The sequence below is a fragment of the Eutrema salsugineum genome, unplaced genomic scaffold, assembly GCF_000478725.1.
Source record: "Eutrema salsugineum unplaced genomic scaffold, Eutsalg1_0 scaffold_2, whole genome shotgun sequence".
NCBI lineage: Eukaryota > Viridiplantae > Streptophyta > Magnoliopsida > Brassicales > Brassicaceae > Eutrema > Eutrema salsugineum.
Genome location: NW_006256829.1, coordinates 3,060,770 through 3,079,052, shown reverse-complemented (window position 1 = coordinate 3,079,052; position 18,283 = coordinate 3,060,770). Strand labels below are relative to the sequence as shown.

Here is an 18,283-nt window from a genome sequence, read left to right as displayed (position 1 = left end):
AATATACATATTTTAGAACAAACATGTCAAATTCGGCATGTGTGTACTCGTGGGCCTTCAAAGCCCAGCCCAACACTAAGCTTGGCTGTACACATTTACCGTCTCTCCTCTCCTCCTTAGGGTTCTTCTCTCCGATCACTTCTCCGACGCAGAAATGACCAAGTTCAGGAAGCTCGGCCGTCATGCGGGTCACCGTATGGCCATGCTCAGGTTTCAATTTCTCCTCTTCGCATTTTCTTTTCTCACCTAGAGAAGCATTTCTCGATTGATTTTGAAGTGTTGGTTTTCACTCTTGTAATCAGGACTCTGGTGTCTCAACTGGTGAAGCACGAGCGTATAGAGACCACCGTCACAAAGGTACTGATTCGATTTTCTCCCACATTTCCATATTCTGGGGTTTAATCAGGGTTTATAGAATCTGCGAATCTCCCTGCCTGTAAAGTAACTCAATTTCATCAGATTGTTGTTGTCTGTTTTGGTGAAAAGGATACCTTTTTATATAGCAAACCTTGTTTATTGGGCTGCTTTTAGATTCACTGTTAAGATTTGTAAATGGTGTTTAGTGAATTGAAGATATTTGCTAAGAAACATTGGGTTTTGCAGGCTAAAGAGGTCCGTCGTCTTGCTGATAATATGGTTCAACTCGGCAAAGAGGTATTTTGGTTCCTGGATGCCTTTGTTATGTTGAACTCAGAACTTCATATTTTCGGTTATTGGTTGATCATTTATGGCGTTTTTCAAATATATAGTATCACAATATCGATATCTAGTGAAAGCATTGAGAATCTGTTCAAAAGATAGAGACTTGAGCCATACTAAGTTCCTCTTACTACCTATAAGTGATTTCTGCAGCTGAAGTAATTTAGTTCTCTATCAGACAATTTCATATCATTGATAAAACTTTATCAGGGCACACTCGCCGCGACAAGGCAAGCAGGTGGTTTTCTCAGAGGAGATGATGTCATTCACAAGATTTTCACAGAATTGGCATATCGATACAAGTATATCTTCGACATCTGTTGCAATCATTTTAACTGCTATCACCTAAGCGCTTTGTGTAGTCATTGAGATATATATCGTTTTGTTACAGAGATAGAACTGGTGGATACACAAGAATGCTACGTACTCGCATAAGAGTTGGTGATGCTGCCCCAATGGCCTATATCGAGTAAAAATCATTTCCTTTCTTTATCATTCCTTCTGCTATTCTGTGATTCGATGGTGGATCAAATGAGTAGTGTCAATGGTCGAAAAGATTGAGTGTCTTTTGAAGTCTTTTAAATTACTAAATGATCAAACTTTGGGCAGGTTTATTGACAGAGAGAACGAGCTTAGGCAATCGAGTCCACCAACACCTCAACCACCACAACGAGTGCCGTTGGACCCATGGGCAAAATCCCGCCTCATGAAGCAGTACGCTCCACCTAAGGAGGAGAAAACCTCTGATTCCGAGCTATAATGTGGAAACCAAAACTACTTCTATCCACCAAATATCTTGTTGTTGCCTCTTATGTAAACTTTCTCTATCATTTAGCATTTGCCATACTATGTTTTCAAAAGCTAAAGAATAAAGTCAGCTTGTTTTATTGGTTCTGAACATTTAAAATGTAGCCTTGAAAGCATCAACAGGTTCGGAGAGGCTTTTTCTTTGCCCATCTACCTATGAACTAAACTGTAAGTAAAAGTTACTCTCTTTCTCTTGCTTCTACTAGATTAGGTTACGTTATTGACCACTCCTTCTTAATGTGTGGCCCTATGATCTACCAAAACAGTAGAATTATGTGCCTAATGCATGGATTCCCTACCCACTTGAAAGTATTTAGGTGAACCACTTAAAAAGGACCCTAATACACTTGTTGATTTCCAATTGAAACCTGCTCGTCTTTGAAATTAACGGTTTTTACCTACCCTTTACCAGTTTCTGCAACCTCCATCATCCTCCTGACTTTTGCAGCCAACTGTAACGAACTGAGATGATGATGATGTCTACTTCGTTGAAAACTTTTGGGGGTTTCGTTTTCTTACAACAAACTCTGATTTAACGTCAAGCAAAAAGCATCATACGCTTCTCAGCTCGCAACTTGAGATATTCCTCCACAGACCACACTCAATTGATTTTAGCCCAACACGCTACTAAACTCTTTGATAGCTACATATAATGATAAGCCAAAAAGCTATTACCGTTATTTGACTTCATCAATTAGTCCTAAATAACTGAACTTTCAATTGCTATAACATGAATGTAAAGTATAGATTTATAAAATTCTCAACTAAAGTACAATGAGAAGGTTTTCTTCTTAGAAAACTTTCCTTTAATCCTTTTCAATCTTTAGGTCGAGTCAAGCAGACATGGAACCCCATTCATCAGCCTGAATAAAGTTAGCCACGGAATACACATGAACTTGCTCATCTGGTATCTCACTGCTCCATGAAACCCTTTGTGACCTATCCGATCCCGGACCCGTATTCTTAGATTCACCGTAATATAGCGTCTTGAGCGCGAATTCCCCGCTCCACGGTAACCATCCATCAGGAGTAATCAAAGCTTCTAAATTGCAGCCTATAAACACAGTCCTTGAATAATCTTTCCATGGCCTCCCCAAGAAGTTCTTATGCACCTTAGGGTTAGCTTTATACAGCTTCATGTACTCCTCTGTTCCATTTATCAAACAGTTCAAGAACACGAAACCCGTGGACTGTGACGGGTCGACCCTTCCTTGAGCAGTGACGGCGTTTTTCTCGCCCTTCTCGGGTTTAACTTGTCGCGGTGCGATCAGGATTTCGCAATCTTGAAAGACTGAAGCTGAGTTTCCAAAGATGAAGTCAACGTTTCCTTGGATACGGCAGCTTTTGTAAAACTGTCGAAGGCCATGAGCATAGAGAGTGTCTTGGTTCCCAAGGAACTCACAGTTCTCGAGTAGAGAAAAGTCACTGTCGGATCTAAACGCAACCGCTTGGTGAGCGTCTGGTCCCGCCGTGTTCTGGAACGTTAGATCACGAGCCATGAATCCATCTCCTACCACTCCTATCAAACCAAACATCACATGTAATCATATTTTAGACATTGGAACTATCATCCAGTGGTAACTTATATGTAAAGAGAGTTTAAAAAAAAAAAAAAAATCAAAACGTAAAGATCCAACTCATGCCATATTGGAATGACATATTCATGAAAAGTTTTTCACACAAAAAATAGCACATAAATTGCGATTCTGTATTAAATGAAAAAAAAAAAAAACTGGATTCTTTGACTCTACTGGTCAGCTTATCTAAATTCAGTGACAACATCAGAAAAAAATATATATTTAAAAAAAAAACTCTTTCACGTGCACAGTGCAAACCCACATAATGTTAAATCTAGCAACTAGTTAAATCTCAAAAGAATTAGAATTTTCAACGCTTATATTCAGTCACGAAAATTACGTTGCTTTAAGCATTAAAAAGACGTTTACTCATAATAAAAACTCACCGACAGTTGCAGTGTTGTACGTGGTGATCCCAGGCATCCCGGCGTTCAACGAGCCTGTAATGACCGTTTTGCCCATACCGTCTCCGATGAACACAACGTTCTTCTTCTCAAAGGGAACCCTAACGGTCTCCTCATACACACCTTCGCTAATCTTAATAACAAACTTACGCATTCCGTTACCCTCCGGCGCCGCGTTAACGGCATCCTGCACCGTCTTGTAACCGCATTTCCCGTTTTTACAGACCGTCACGTCTTCTTTTAAACCGGAAGGAAAATGCAATGTACTCGGATCCGAGCCCAGACCCGGCCCAGTCTTCTCCCAGAACCCGTCCCTCTCCGTTGCCGGGTGGATCCACGACGCGACGTTGTCTCCGAAGTTATCGTACGACACCATCATGCCAAGCGCGTTACTGGTGACGTGGATAAGTGCGTCGAGAAACGACATCGTTTCACCGACTTGGTTCGTGTCGTTGACGTATTTGAGCGCGGACCATGAATCGTACTGGTACACGAGAGCAGCGCTCAGCCAAGCGCGAGCGTCTTTGATTTTGTCACGTGTCAGAGCTTGATCAGCCGATTGGGTACGGAGCACGGAGTACGAGAGGAGCTGGAGACACGTGTTGCCGGCGTTGGTGCGGTTTAGATTCCCTACGGACGCGTCTACGATAGACTTCACTTTCGATTGGGCTGTTTTGAGGTTTTGGAGAGAGAGAGAGATCGCTGAGTGGATGATCTGAGATGTGCTAGGATCCGAAGGGACCCGACCCGGTTCGGATAAGGAGGAGACGCATTGATCTGGGTAACGAGTGGCGTTACAGGCGAGGCGGATCTGAGCGGCGGGAGGCGACGAGGGATTGGCCGGAGGATTGCCGGAGGGTAGTTCTGGGGAATTGTGGTGGTGGTGGTGGTGACGAGAGGAGGAAGAGGGAGAGGCGAAGATGGAGAGAGAGAAGAGAAGGATGAGAATGGAGGACATGGCGGTGATTAGGAGGCAGAAGCAGCGGATTGGGAATTTTCTCCGGTGAGATTTAGCGGAGGAGGAAAGAGGATGATGCAGTAGTTTCGAAGATGCCATTAGAGAACGATGTGTGTGTATATATATATATATGTGAATGGGTGTATGGAAATGAATTAAATTTTTGTAGAATTTGGGAAAAAAAATTAATAAAATTTAAATGAAGAGAAATGGATTACAGTCACAGACCATTAGAGTCACGGGCGGTGCATAGTGGAACACTATTGCGATCATGCGCGCAGAAGACGATGAGGAGAGGAGAGAGAGATTGGAATTTTCTGAGTGTCCTTTTTTTTTTAATTACGGTTCGGGAATAAAGGAGATTGAAACTGTTCGGTTTGGAACCCGGTTTTTATTGGTTTAATGTTAAATTTCAGGGTTAAGCTTTATTAATCTGGCTTTAAGTTTGGCAGTTGTTCTTCTTTATGGGCTTTTCTCTAATAAGTATTGAATTATTTCCTTTTATTGATACGAAAAATATCGTATCCTCTTAAAAAAATGGATACAACTGTATTATAAAATAATTAATTTTTAGATTACATGTTGATTTGCTTAGTTATTATCTAGATCGGCGTTAGCAAACACTAATCACCAGTCTCAGTATTATATGTTTGTCTGCGGACTGCGGTTACAGATCTCTGTATATTTTATGCTGTAGATTTTAGTTTTCCTTAACACTTGAATGTAACTTGTTTAACTTTGGGCCTTTAGTGTCTGTTTTGTGTGTTCAAAATTGCCCAATATCTTTAAAAATTTATACTTTTTATAGGACAAAGATATAGGTTTTATTTACTAACTAGGTAGCAAGACTATATTAAGTAAATGTTGAACATATATTGCATATATATTAATATATGAAGATTCGTAATCTGCTTTTTGTTTGTTTGATTGTATGTGACAACTTTGCATTTATCAAAGAAAATGATATGTAGTTATTTAGTTTTCATTCAAAGAACATGAATGAGAACTTTCACGTGTATTTGTACAAATCTCTTAAGACATTATTCTATTTCCAAAAGAAATTATTTAAAAAAAAATCTTTCAACACATTACAATTGGTATAAAAATGATGTGTAGTTACAGTATATACATATGTGGTTATAAAAATAAAATAGTCAGATTTTTGGCGGCCGATATTTTGAATGACAATAGTTTGGGCCAGTATAAGCCCAGGAATATGTGGGCTGCACCTTTGTCAATTACCAAAATTATTTCACCATGGCTTTAGGTTGCAAAATGTCAATTACTAAGAAAAGCAGTCTCTGGTGTAAATTAGGGCTAAATTACGAAGTTCCGCCTTAGATTCAGAAATAAACAGGATTCGAATTTATGAGTATCGTAAATTTGGGTTTTTTCAGACTAAAACTATACGAACTAGGATCATTTTGTTTCCTGAATTTATCTCGAGAGGATTCCGGCCAATCTCACAAATAAACAAGGGAGTTACTTACTTAAAGTCTAAAACACGCACACACACACAAAACAAAATTTATATAACACTTAACTATGCGTGTGTATAATAAGTTTATCTTTGGTTAAGTTTTATATTTGAATTTGAAATGTGTGCGATTGTTTACTTTTTCATTTGGATTAACCGATAGTTGTATAATCTAATATACAACGTTGTATGTGAGTTTGTGTGAGTTTGAATTCAAGTGATAACATGCAGTATATGTGAGTTTGGATTCAAGTGATAATGCAATAACAATTCTAGTATAGATCACTAATCGACATGTCATGGTCAAAATGTGCTAGTTTAATTTATTTATTTCGGGTCAAAATGCTAGATTATTTTGGTAACAAACTTTGGGAGGAACAGTAATAGATGACTTAATAGTTTTTTTAAGTAAATGACTTACTAGGTTATGTAGTCTACTTCTCGCTAAAATACGAGCATATGCATGGACACTACAATACATTAATTATCCAAGCAAATAAAAATTGTTGAAATTAAATTCGTCTATCTAATTTATTTATATTCCAAAAAAGAGAAATAATTAACAAATAAAGTGAAAAAACTCATTAAAGAGCTTTCTATATCACAACACTTTTGGGCCAAACAAGAGACTTCTTCACTTTCTCCACAGCATCTGCCCATGCCTTGTAATCACCTTTTTAGACTTTTAGATCCTCATGCGAAAAATGAAACAGAAAAGAAAACAGTTTTTACCATCTTTTTCTGTCAAATATATTGTAGTAACTATAATGAAGTATTTTGTATTATCATCACAATTGCTAGCTGTTACGGATATATCCTAATTTTGCACTCATAGAAATCTATATGTTAGAAAGTCATATTTGTCTTCGAACAACAAAAAAGGGTCATATTTGTCATATATATATAAATATATATATATATATCCAAAACATTTATCGACATAGCTAAGTATAATAACGATTACATCATATTTCGGTTGGGCAACGACACCAAATCGATCTCTCTCGAAGAAGGCAGAATGTGAAAGCTTACTATGGGCTATGCAACCTATTTGGAGTCTAGTCAAGGTAATATTTGAAGGTGATTGTTTTGCATTGATTCAAGCCATTTATCGAAAGCCAGAAAATCTCTGCGTCCAAACAATCTTGCATTGGAAGAAATGTATATCAGGAGGTTTAGTTTACCTTCACGAAATGAGAAAGAAACAAATGCGCTGATATTTTAAGCAAACAAGGGTTAAAAGCAGAAGAAGTAGGCTGTTTTCCGTAAAGTTGTCATGTATTTTAATTTCTCTCGTAAATCAAATTGTTTCAATTTATTTTTCTCGTCTGCCTTTTTCTTTTCTTTTAACTTGATCACCAAATTGACTTTTTAGTTTCGGATAATTACCCTTAATCTAATGAGTCTGTGAAAGTATATTTTATCTTTTGGTTTAATGGTTTAATAATTACTAATTATGACCAAACATATATAGCCGGTGAAATTCGATACGGATAAAGTGAAATCACTAAATTACAAGGTGTTCAAATTTAGAAACATACAATACTGAGTTTTTATTTGTTTGTTCTTCTCCATGGTGCAAGCAGAAAGAGGAAAAGAGAAAAAGAGAAGTCGCTGTAAGAGACCGGACTCTGAGGAAATGAGAGGGTGGGTCTTTGGGAATCGTTATCACAATTGTTTTTTAAAAAAAAAAAAAACAATTGTTCCCAAAAAATATATAGTCCTATACGATATATAGAGATATGACATATGGTGATAAGTTTTTTTGCTCAACAATTAATATGTATGTGACTATGTGGTAATTGAAATTCTTTTATATACATACGCGGTAATTTGGATGGAAATAATGGAGATCGTGTCAGATATAATGATTCAATCTTCCTCGGAAAATGTTACATATTTATTTCGTCCACTCACGTGTAGATGTACTATATACATTTACATTAGACTCATCTAGTTAGGGTTTACAGTTACAGTTTATAACTTATATACGGACGAGAAAGGGGGCCTTTTGAGCTGTCACAGGCATGTATAGACCATCATAAAGCACATTTTGTGATAATTGACTGAAAAAATGGTTTAGTGATATTCGATTGCACTCAAGCTAGCTTTTATTAAATTAGGATCTTGTCATTTTCCCCGATGTTCCAATTTATCTCCAGATTTTATAGCTAATAACAACCATTAGCTTATAACAATCTGTAGATGCGGGATGCCTAAAAGTTTATGAGCTTCCTCTCAACTTCAAACCATCAGTCATTCCAACTTTATAACAGAAAATAATTTAGCCGCGTAAACGGATGATCGTTAATTGGCTTCGCATTTTCTTGTTACAAAACTCCGACATTTTTTTGTTCAATAAATAAAATATATGTGTTATATAACAAATAATATTTCACATTATCGAAAGTTGTCACTAATAACAAGTAATCTAGTATATGTATCAGGTCTTCGAAAGTTTGGGAACCAGATAGGCGGCAGGTATTCAAAAATAAATACTTCAATTTGTACATATTTAAGGTTAGAATACAAATTAAAACTCTACATTTAACTTAAATGATTAAAGATCAGATTCTAAAAACAATAGCAATCGCGAATCCATCTGAATTCCACTATATATCTAACATACTAAAGTTGACCTAAGGAAAAAAATACATACCAAGAAAAAAGTTCAACTTATACCTATAAGATATAATAGTTTTGACTGTTATTTGATTGAATACTATTATATTAGATCAAAAAATACTATATATATTTCTCGATTTATAACTTGTTAATTCGCATTTTATATAAACCCCAATTTCACGAACATGACAAAACATAATTACACTACGCCATTTTAGTACAAATGCGAAACTATATACTATATATATACGACCTAAACAAACGATCAAAAACTTGGTGTGTGTATAAGAGATGACATGTATATGTAGTTGGCCGTTGGGTGGCTTTAATAAGAATAAGATACAAGGAACGATTGATAAATACCAAAGAAGGAAACCCTATCATGCATGATTGCAGCATGCATGCGCAATTTGCAATTTTTATGATTGCTATGCAGACCAAATCATAACATAAGTGCAAAATATAAATAATAATAATAATAATAATAATAATACAAATCCTTCTCGTATATGTAGATACAGGTAGATGTATATACATTGCTTCTGCTATGAGACATATGACATAAGAAACTTGTGTCACATTACATCAGGACCGTCTGATAATTAATTAGTTATATAAGATAACACAAGTTAATTTATTGGAGCACTAATCAAGAAACGGCAGCGTCTCTCTCCCTCTTTTGAGCCTCATAAAACTTTCGTGTATATTACGAATTTGCTTTGTGATATATACAGTTAGATAAAACATGAACGTAAATAGTTACGTAGATGTAAACATTGAAAGAAAATGTAGAATTTTCGTCATGGAAAATGATATATCTACCGTTTTATATAACGAGTCACGACGATGATACACGTCTTTCTTGTTAACGACAATCATGGATAACACCCAAATCTTAATGAAGTGATATGATGTGATCCTTTTATACCTTTAATCACGTCGCAAGTTATACATAGCATGCATTGTGAGTCTCACACACATTTTACATTCAATATTGGACTCTATCGAGAGGGAAAGAGCTAATCACGACCGTTGATTGAGATACGAGTGTAGGATCAACAAAATGTGCTATTTAGTGAAGAGACAAGGGAATGAGAGAAAAGTTATCAATATTTCTTATTTTGGTGACTGTGCGTTTGCGAAGAGATAAAGAAAGAGATTGAAACTCAAGAAGTCAGAATAAGAGCACACAAGTGGTGACATCTTTTGAGAATCAAAGAGAAACTCATGTTCATATAAAGTAATTCACATCCTAATTAGTTATTACTTTGGTGAAGGCCACTTTGTCAATCTACCCTAATTCCAAGTCTCAATGTGAGAGATAGAAAACCTAGCCAACTCTAAACCAATATGTAATTTTCATTTTTAATATGAATATAATTAAAATTTATTAAGGAATGAGAGGGTTTGTAAAAATTTACAAAATTAATTAGCTGCAATCTCATTAGTTCGACTGCTCGAGCTGCTTTTTAAAATCGCTTTTCTTGTGTGGAACAATGCAAACTAAACTTTCTTTTTGGGTATAAAAAACTATACTACTTAACATAATTGATACGACGATTGTAAAAAATTTAGAGCTTTTTAAGGACTTCTTATTCTACTATGAACAATTTAATTTATATATAATAGCGGCTAGCAACGTCCACTTGTTTACAATATATATATATATATATATAATTCTTAAATGTATATGTTTTTTCTCCGCACCAAAAATATCCCTATTGCATCACCAACCTAACCCCTCATCATATGATGATCACCTTTATTTCTTTTAAAATATAGGCACATTCACACACATACACAAACACACACATATATATATATATAATATGTATTTATCTCTGCCTCAGAGGCATTAAAATTTTCACAAATCAAACAAACATAAAGTATGAATAATAATAATATGAACCCATCTCTCTTCCAAAATTACACTTGGAACAACATCATCATCAACAACAACAACAAGAATGATCATCATCATCATAACGATCCAATCGGTATGGCCATGGACCAACACACCCACCTCCACATGTTCAATCCTTTCACTTCTTCTTCTTCTTCTTCTTCTTCTTCTTCTCATTTCCCTCCTCTCTCTTCTTCCCTCACAACCACTCTTCTGTCCGATGATCAAGAAGAAGACGAAGACGAAGATGAGCCTCTAGAGGAACTCAGTGCTATGAAAGAGATGATGTACAAGATCGCAGCCATGCAGCCCGTCGACATCGATCCGGCTACCGTTATGAAACCCAAACGCCGTAACGTTAGAATCTCCGACGACCCTCAGAGCGTGGCGGCGAGACACCGCCGTGAGAGAATCAGCGAGAGGATCAGAATCCTTCAGAGACTCGTGCCAGGTGGCACCAAGATGGATACAGCTTCAATGCTCGACGAAGCCATACGCTACGTCAAGTTCTTGAAACGGCAGATCCGGCTACTCAATAATCTTCCTCCTCCGCCGCAATACCAAGCTTCTCAAGCGATGACGTCATGGGTTTCGCCACCACCCCCAGATTTCGGTGGAGGAGGAGGAGGAGAAAAATTGAATTAAATCAGGTGACATTTTCCATAAATAGTAACTAAATTATGTTACAAAGTGTGAGTAATGGTGCAATTATGGAAAGTATTATTATATATATTAATGGATACGAAGTAAGAGTTTGTTAGGATATAACATAATATATTGTTGTTGACCGAGAAAAGGTTGTGGAATAATCATAACGGTTAGCTTGAGTTGTGTACCACCATATATTTAATATTTATGTTATCATTTCGTATATAAAATAATAAGGTCTTGATTTGTAGTTTGGTTGTATACAAGTTTTGGCCGGGCATTTTTCGGGAATAAAAGCCATGACGCCATGAAAAAACCTTATTTAAATAGTGCTATCATTACTGTGGACTTTTGTCTTTGTATACACACCGCATATATTTGTACGTATTATATAATATCAAGCACATATGAGCACTGGCATATGAGTAATGTATACACTCCATAGTTGCATCTCTCACTTAGACACTTATTTAAGCACAAATTCATCTTCTTCCTCTTCTTCTTTTTATAAGGTGCACATATTCATCTTACGTGCAAACCTCACATTTGAACGTTAATAATTATTACCTACCCATATTTGAAATATATTTGTATATGTATGCTGCGTGTGTGTGTATATATATATATATATACATGGGACAATTTTTTAACATTTGATTTACAAAAAAAAACTTAATTGTAATGAAGAAGATATTAATCATACAATAACAAAAAACCCTGATACATAGACTATCCCAATTACACTTTAGGTTTATAATTTTTTCGTTTTGTAAAATTGCTAAACGAAATATATGTTTAGTTTTGATAATAACGTTAATGGGAATGCGACTACGATTATCATCCCATAAAATGGAACTTTGTTATGTATCTTACGCCTAATCCGATATGGTATCGATATATACACATAGCTATGGATATACCAAAAAAGGAACAATGCGTATTGACACATTTATATAGAGGATGGTGCAAAGAAAATGTACTTGCTTGTTTTGTCTTCGAAGTAATGAATTGACGTCCAATTAAATCAGTTGCAACATCTTTTTACCTTCCCAATAATAAAAAGAAAACCTTTGACAACAAACATTAAAAAACCAGAGCTTTGCTCCACACTTGTTAGTCAGAAAAAACTGAGAGAGAGAGAGAGAGAGAGAGAAAGAGAGACCAAACGTATGCAGAGTTCATTTGGATATTTCCGCTGACTTTTGTGACTGATCCTCACATTCATAAGTTTTAATAAATACGCAACGAAATGTCATTGAGATATTCAAGGAAACCTATTCGTTTTGCCAGGAAATCATTCAATTATATTTATTTTCTTTTTGGCCATACTTATATAGATTCATAGCCTAGAGATAAATAAAAGAACTCAACGAGTAAACATGCATCAAATATTCACTCGATAGCCATCGGTCATGATACAAAATCATCTCTAATTTTCATGGCCAGAAACCTGCTAAAATATTTGGTTTAAATTTTCATAAGATTAATATTAAGTATCATCAACTATTCCATATCATCAACAATAAGAATATAAGTAATTTTAGAAAGATTTATCATAAGCAGAATTCTATAAGAATGAAAAAATCATCTGATTTTTTTTATTAGTAGTATTCTTGAAAATACATTGAAAACAAAATAGGAAAAAGAAAGATATAATTTTAAGATTTATTAGGAGGATTACGAGGATTCCAATTAAAACAGAAGGTAGGTTCTTCTTTATCACGTCGCACCCGACAAATCAAACCCTCGAAGGCGTACCAAACGCATACTTTACAGACGTGGTCGTCTCTATCCACGTCGAAAATGTCGAACTCCAACACTTTGGGGGCCTCAGGCCACCAGAAAGTGCAATGGTACCTTGTGGTTTGCCTCATATTTGTGCGAAACTTGAATTCAAAACTAACTCAAGGTGCGAGCCGAACAAGCCCTAAATCTTTTCCTTTGTTCCTACAGTGCACGTCTAATGTATATCCCAAGGATAATTTGTTAATGATCACGACTTTTTTAGGTGCGAAAGGGAGGAATCCTTGGGGCATCACAGTTTCGTTCATAGCTGAAAGACCAAACCACTGAGAAATAAGATTAGTGTGAAAACTAATTGGCGATTTGTAGAAGAAGCCATATATAATGGATTGTTATAATGGAGAAGGTAGTATATATAGATGAAAAGGATGTAAATATTGCTCTTAAGTTATTAACAACGTTTTTAATTAATTAGATCATCGTTTCGACTTATATACAAAATTAAATACTCCATTCAATAAAGACATGAATTGACGCACAACATATATATGAACAGTTTTCAGTATTGGTGTTCCCTTCAAAACTAATAGTGATTTTTTTTTTCTTTCCAACTTTTTTGTACGTTACATCGTATATTCGTATATTATTTTCAATCACTATTAAAGTACATCGGTTATATATGATTCTTTTTTTTCCCATTTAACTCGATTTGATGATATAGGGAGATTTTATTTCCCGGCCCATTAAATGGGATAGGAAGGCCCAGATAGCGTATATTGAAATTAATGGGCCTCAAGTGTCGTTTTTCTCTTTCTAGTTATTTTGCATTGCTCGTATGCGAGAGAAAAACCCACCCGGGAATCTCCGACCCGACCGGGAAATGGGATCGTCTGCGAATACAGAAACCAACGGGACAGCCTCGTCACCGTCGTCGAATCACAAGCCTCCGGCTACGAATGGCGCTGAGGCGCCTCTGAATCAACCTCATTCTACTCCTGATCAGGCGATCTCAGAGTCGGATCAGTCGAAAAAGAGGAAAATGGGGATGCTTCCGCTCGAAGTGGGTACTCGCGTGATGTGTCGATGGAGAGACGGAAAACACCATCCGGTGAAAGTAATCGAGCGCCGGAGGATTCATAACGGCGGCCAAAATGATTACGAGTATTACGTTCATTACACAGAGTGTATGTCGTTTAGCTTTTTACCAAGTTTTGATCTAGGGTTACGTGTTTGGATCATGATGTGCAGTCCTCAATTTTGGTTGATTTGCACTTTTGATCATCAAAATGGTGAAACTTTAGTAAAGGGCTTGTGTTTACTTCATATTCTATTCGTTATATACGCAATCGAGGTTTAGAATGTAGGACGAAACAAAGAGAGTTGAATTGCAAGCCTTTATCAATTAGATCATCATAAGTGGCTTCAATTTGGGTGAGGTTTTGAGTAGGAGATAAAAAAAAAACCTGCATTATATTCTGATTCTCAAGATTTTGGACACTTTTTTTTAGCTAGTATATGATCAAGCTAAGTAAAATGACGATATAGTTTGGTGTGTTATGAAATCTTATGATCTTCAATGTGTATGTTTCGAGTGTTTAATTTTCACAATTTGTTTTTGAAAGTGCAGTTAATAGGAGGCTGGATGAATGGACTCACCTGGACCAACTGGACCTTGATTCAGTAGAGTGCGCCGTTGATGAAAAAGTTGAAGACAAGGTAGTTTTTCTAGTTTTATGCTGATAGTTGCATAATTCTTCATTGCATTACATGACTTTTTCTTCCACCTTTAGCACTGAGCGTAACTATGTATGTTTGTTACTGTAATTTTTAGGTGACTAGCTTGAAGATGACACGCCACCAGAAGCGGAAGATCGATGAGACACATGTAGAGGTAGGTAATGAATGCCACTAGAAGTCGAAGGTGGTCCTAGAAACATAAGGCTTATGTCGATTCGATATTCTGTGTTTTTTTTATATAGGGTCATGAAGAGTTGGATGCAGCAAGTTTGCGTGAACATGAAGAGTTCACGAAAGTGAAGAACATAGCAACGATTGAGCTTGGAAAATATGAGATTGAAACTTGGTACTTCTCCCCTTTTCCGCCGGAATACAATGACTGTGTGAAGCTCTTCTTTTGTGAGTTTTGCCTGAATTTCATGAAACGCAAAGAGCAGCTTCAAAGGCATATGGTGAGCAACTATCCGTCTTTTTTACTGATGTATGATGTTTTATGAGTACATATTCTTCGTGAGCTTTTTTCAATCCACATTCTCTGTTCTTTTTCTTTTTCCGTGGCTGCTGAAACAAAGTAATTTTCTTTATTGTATGAGATATATAGTATGTAATCTTTCATATTGTATTGAATTATTTTCACTGGCTTGCATATCTACACTCACGGTTCATTCAAGTTGCTGCATTTATGTATTTTCTTTATATTTTAGTCATTGTATAATTTACCTGTTTTTCTCTGCAGAGGAAGTGTGATCTGAAGCACCCCCCTGGTGATGAAATTTATCGAAGTGGTACCTTGTCAATGTTTGAGGTAATAACCCGGGACTTTTTTTGATAATGTCTGCTCCGACTTCTTCCAGTGAAAATAATCTTAAAATTGTCAGCTTTATTGCTTCCGTTTTTGCATATAAATGCTAGTTAGTCTTCACTAGGTTCTGTTGTACATTAAGAAGTGAACTTTCACCAAGCAGGAATTTTCTTTCTGATATCCTTTCTCTAACTGTACCCTGATCGTACAGGTAGATGGCAAAAAGAACAAGGTCTATGCGCAGAATCTCTGTTACCTGGCAAAGTTATTTCTTGACCACAAAACTCTTTACTACGATGTTGATTTGTTTCTGTTCTACGTTCTTTGCGAATGTGATGATCGAGGATGCCACATGGTTGGATACTTTTCAAAGGTAACATAGCAAGCCATTTACAGGTTTGTTTAGTTTCAGTGCCTGGTTTTTGTTGATAAAATGTAACTTCTATTGGTATAGGAAAAACATTCGGAAGAAGCCTACAACTTAGCTTGCATTCTAACTCTTCCTCCGTATCAAAGAAAAGGATATGGCAAATTCTTGATAGCCTTCTGTGAGTTCTTTGTCACTCTTGACTCTTTTGTTTTTCTCAATCCCGCCACTTAATGAAGCTACATCCTCTTGAGTTGCATGCAGCTTATGAACTGTCAAAGAAAGAGGGAAAAGTTGGGACACCGGAAAGACCCTTGTCGGATCTAGGCTTGCTAAGTTACAGAGGTTATTGGACCCGTGTTCTATTAGACATCTTGAAAAAACATAAAGGAAACATTTCTATCAAGGTTAGATTGTGTTTCGATCTGATGGAATCTCTTACGGTAATCCTGGTTTCTGCGATCTAATAATCCAAACATAATGAATGATGTAGGAGCTGAGTGACATGACAGCAATCAAAGCGGAAGATATATTAAGCACACTTCAGAGCCTAGAACTGATACAGTACAGGAAAGGACAACACGTGATCTGTGCTGATCCAAAGGTTCTGGACCGACATCTGAAAGCTGCAGGTCGAGGTGGACTTGATGTTGATGTTAGCAAACTGATTTGGACACCTTACAAGGACCAGAGTTGATATTAAAACAAGGACCAGAGTTAAAGGTTTAAGTATTCTTGCGCCATTGAAATTGAATTGAGTCATTGAGTGTGTATGTATCTCCGTTATATAAAAGCTAAGCACACTCTTCTTCTCCTAAAATGTCTGTGTAGTTCACTTGTAAATTTTTAATAATTGTACCTGAAGTGATGTTATTAACAGTCGTTAAAATGGGGAACTTGAAGCAACTTCATTGTTTGATCTTTCTTTTGCTACGTTATGTGATCTATTAGAGCCTATTTGAAGAAAACGGTTTTCTTTCGAAATATGTTTTTAACTTTACATAAATTCTAATTTATTTAATTTTAGTTACAATTTGTCAGATACAATGTTGATGATATTCCACGATAAAAGCCAACTCAATCATGTCTATGTTCTCCACTCTACGTCTTCATCACCAAGAGCCTACATTCTTGATTTTTAGGTATATTGGTGCCAAATTCCAATGTGGTCCATTTCATTGTTGACATTTATGTATAGATTCTCTTCTTTATTTACAACATACCCAAAATTATTCTTCTCCTTTTTTTTGTTAACCTATAAGCTATAACCTATATAAATCGAGTTTTATTGTACGATATGAGAAAAAGTAACCATACAATCACATTTTCCCAGTTTTCCGTAATAATGTTGGTTAAAATTAATTTGATGACCAATCGTTATCAATATTTAATAGTTTCTTACATCTAAATAGAATTTTAGTCCAGCGGTTGGCCAATAGATCACAAGATTTAACATACCTAAATTATAGAGTTTAAAATACTTGAAACATTGTATGTTGTGGATATTTATCTGTAGAAACCCTTAAGAGCACCATAGATTCATATAGAAAATAATGTAAGAACCCTTACAGCACCACTAGCTTAACTTTGATCAGTGATGGAACAATGAGGTGTAAGATGTTGCCATCCATCATGTAGAAAATAAAGTAGAAAAAAACTTGTTTTTTCTTTTTCTTAAATCTTGAGTTACAGAATCGAGTTTAGACTGAAAAGAGAATTTTTTTTTTAAAAAAAAGTAATCAGTCTCTGACAGATTCCCTCTCTAGAGCTGAATAATTCCAAATAAATTACCGTAAGTTCTTTATATCTTTTTTGTTCAGAATAACGCTTATGTACTACGAAACACAATCCTAGCATGAACAACTCATCCATAAAATGTAGTTTACTGTTTCGTAGAAGCAAAAATATATGTCTTTCTCACTTTTAACGGATCACCAAATCGTGGACTCTAATGAGGGTGACTCACAATTATTCGAGAAAAAGACATGACAGCTAATTTTCTCATTCCTTTTGATAATTTTGTTTTATTACATGGTACTTTTTTGACGTCCAAGGTAGATTTCCCGCTGGCCAATCACGAGACAGCAGTATTCTGCATTAAGCAAAGTTGCTCAAACTGTCTGCTGATGACTTTGAAAGCCGCAAAGCTGCCCAATATCCAAAATGATACCCAAAATAGAAAAATACCTTTTTATATACGTATATAATATTTATAAAATGAGATCTTATTTTTGTATACGCCAGCAACTTTTCATTGTTTCTTCGAATAATAAATTGTTGAGAATTTAGAGAGAGGTTATAAGCTAACATGTTATATACAATTTTTTTTAACAATCAAATATGTTGATTCGTTGGAACGTTTGCAAAATAATTATTATGGGAAAAGTATCCAAATCAACTGTGTGAATCACGCCCATGGGCAATGTTAGAGGGTCGGTGTGTCATGCAAATATAAATAACAGCTTGAATGAATGGGATTTAACGAAAACCATTAATGAAGGCCACTTGCACTTACGCTGATAAAGGGGGTAAAACA

At 35.9% G+C, this 18,283-nt stretch overlaps 4 protein-coding genes across 4 annotated transcripts; 3 read left to right on the top strand and 1 right to left on the bottom strand.

The window, feature by feature from the left end:
• Positions 1–70: 70 nt before the first annotated feature.
• LOC18019492 (50S ribosomal protein L17) lies at positions 71–1,597 on the top strand. The gene is made up of 6 exons (XM_006399397.2): positions 71–210; positions 303–357; positions 604–654; positions 910–1,001; positions 1,091–1,168; positions 1,309–1,597. The coding sequence occupies exons 1-6, from the start codon at positions 155–157 to the stop codon at positions 1,457–1,459; spliced, it is 483 nt and encodes a 160-aa protein (XP_006399460.1). The 5' UTR covers positions 71–154; the 3' UTR covers positions 1,460–1,597.
• Positions 1,598–2,164: 567 nt separating this feature from the next.
• On the bottom strand, positions 2,165–4,713 carry LOC18019491 (probable pectinesterase/pectinesterase inhibitor 51). Its single transcript, XM_006399396.2, has 2 exons — positions 3,470–4,713; positions 2,165–3,025 (listed from the first exon to the last, which is right to left on the bottom strand). Exons 1-2 carry the CDS (start codon positions 4,542–4,544, stop codon positions 2,340–2,342), a joined length of 1,761 nt encoding a protein of 586 aa, XP_006399459.1. The 5' UTR covers positions 4,545–4,713; the 3' UTR covers positions 2,165–2,339.
• Positions 4,714–10,435: 5,722 nt separating this feature from the next.
• Positions 10,436–11,095, top strand: LOC18019490 (transcription factor HEC3). The gene has a single exon (XM_006399395.1). The coding sequence runs from the start codon at positions 10,436–10,438 to the stop codon at positions 11,093–11,095; it is 660 nt and encodes a 219-aa protein (XP_006399458.1).
• A 2,595-nt stretch (positions 11,096–13,690) lies between these two features.
• On the top strand, positions 13,691–16,653 carry LOC18019488 (histone acetyltransferase of the MYST family 2). Its single transcript, XM_006399393.2, has 9 exons — positions 13,691–14,025; positions 14,469–14,557; positions 14,673–14,732; positions 14,821–15,030; positions 15,315–15,383; positions 15,592–15,753; positions 15,835–15,928; positions 16,012–16,154; positions 16,241–16,653. The coding sequence occupies exons 1-9, from the start codon at positions 13,722–13,724 to the stop codon at positions 16,442–16,444; spliced, it is 1,335 nt and encodes a 444-aa protein (XP_006399456.1). The 5' UTR covers positions 13,691–13,721; the 3' UTR covers positions 16,445–16,653.
• The last annotated feature ends 1,630 nt before the right edge of the window (positions 16,654–18,283 follow it).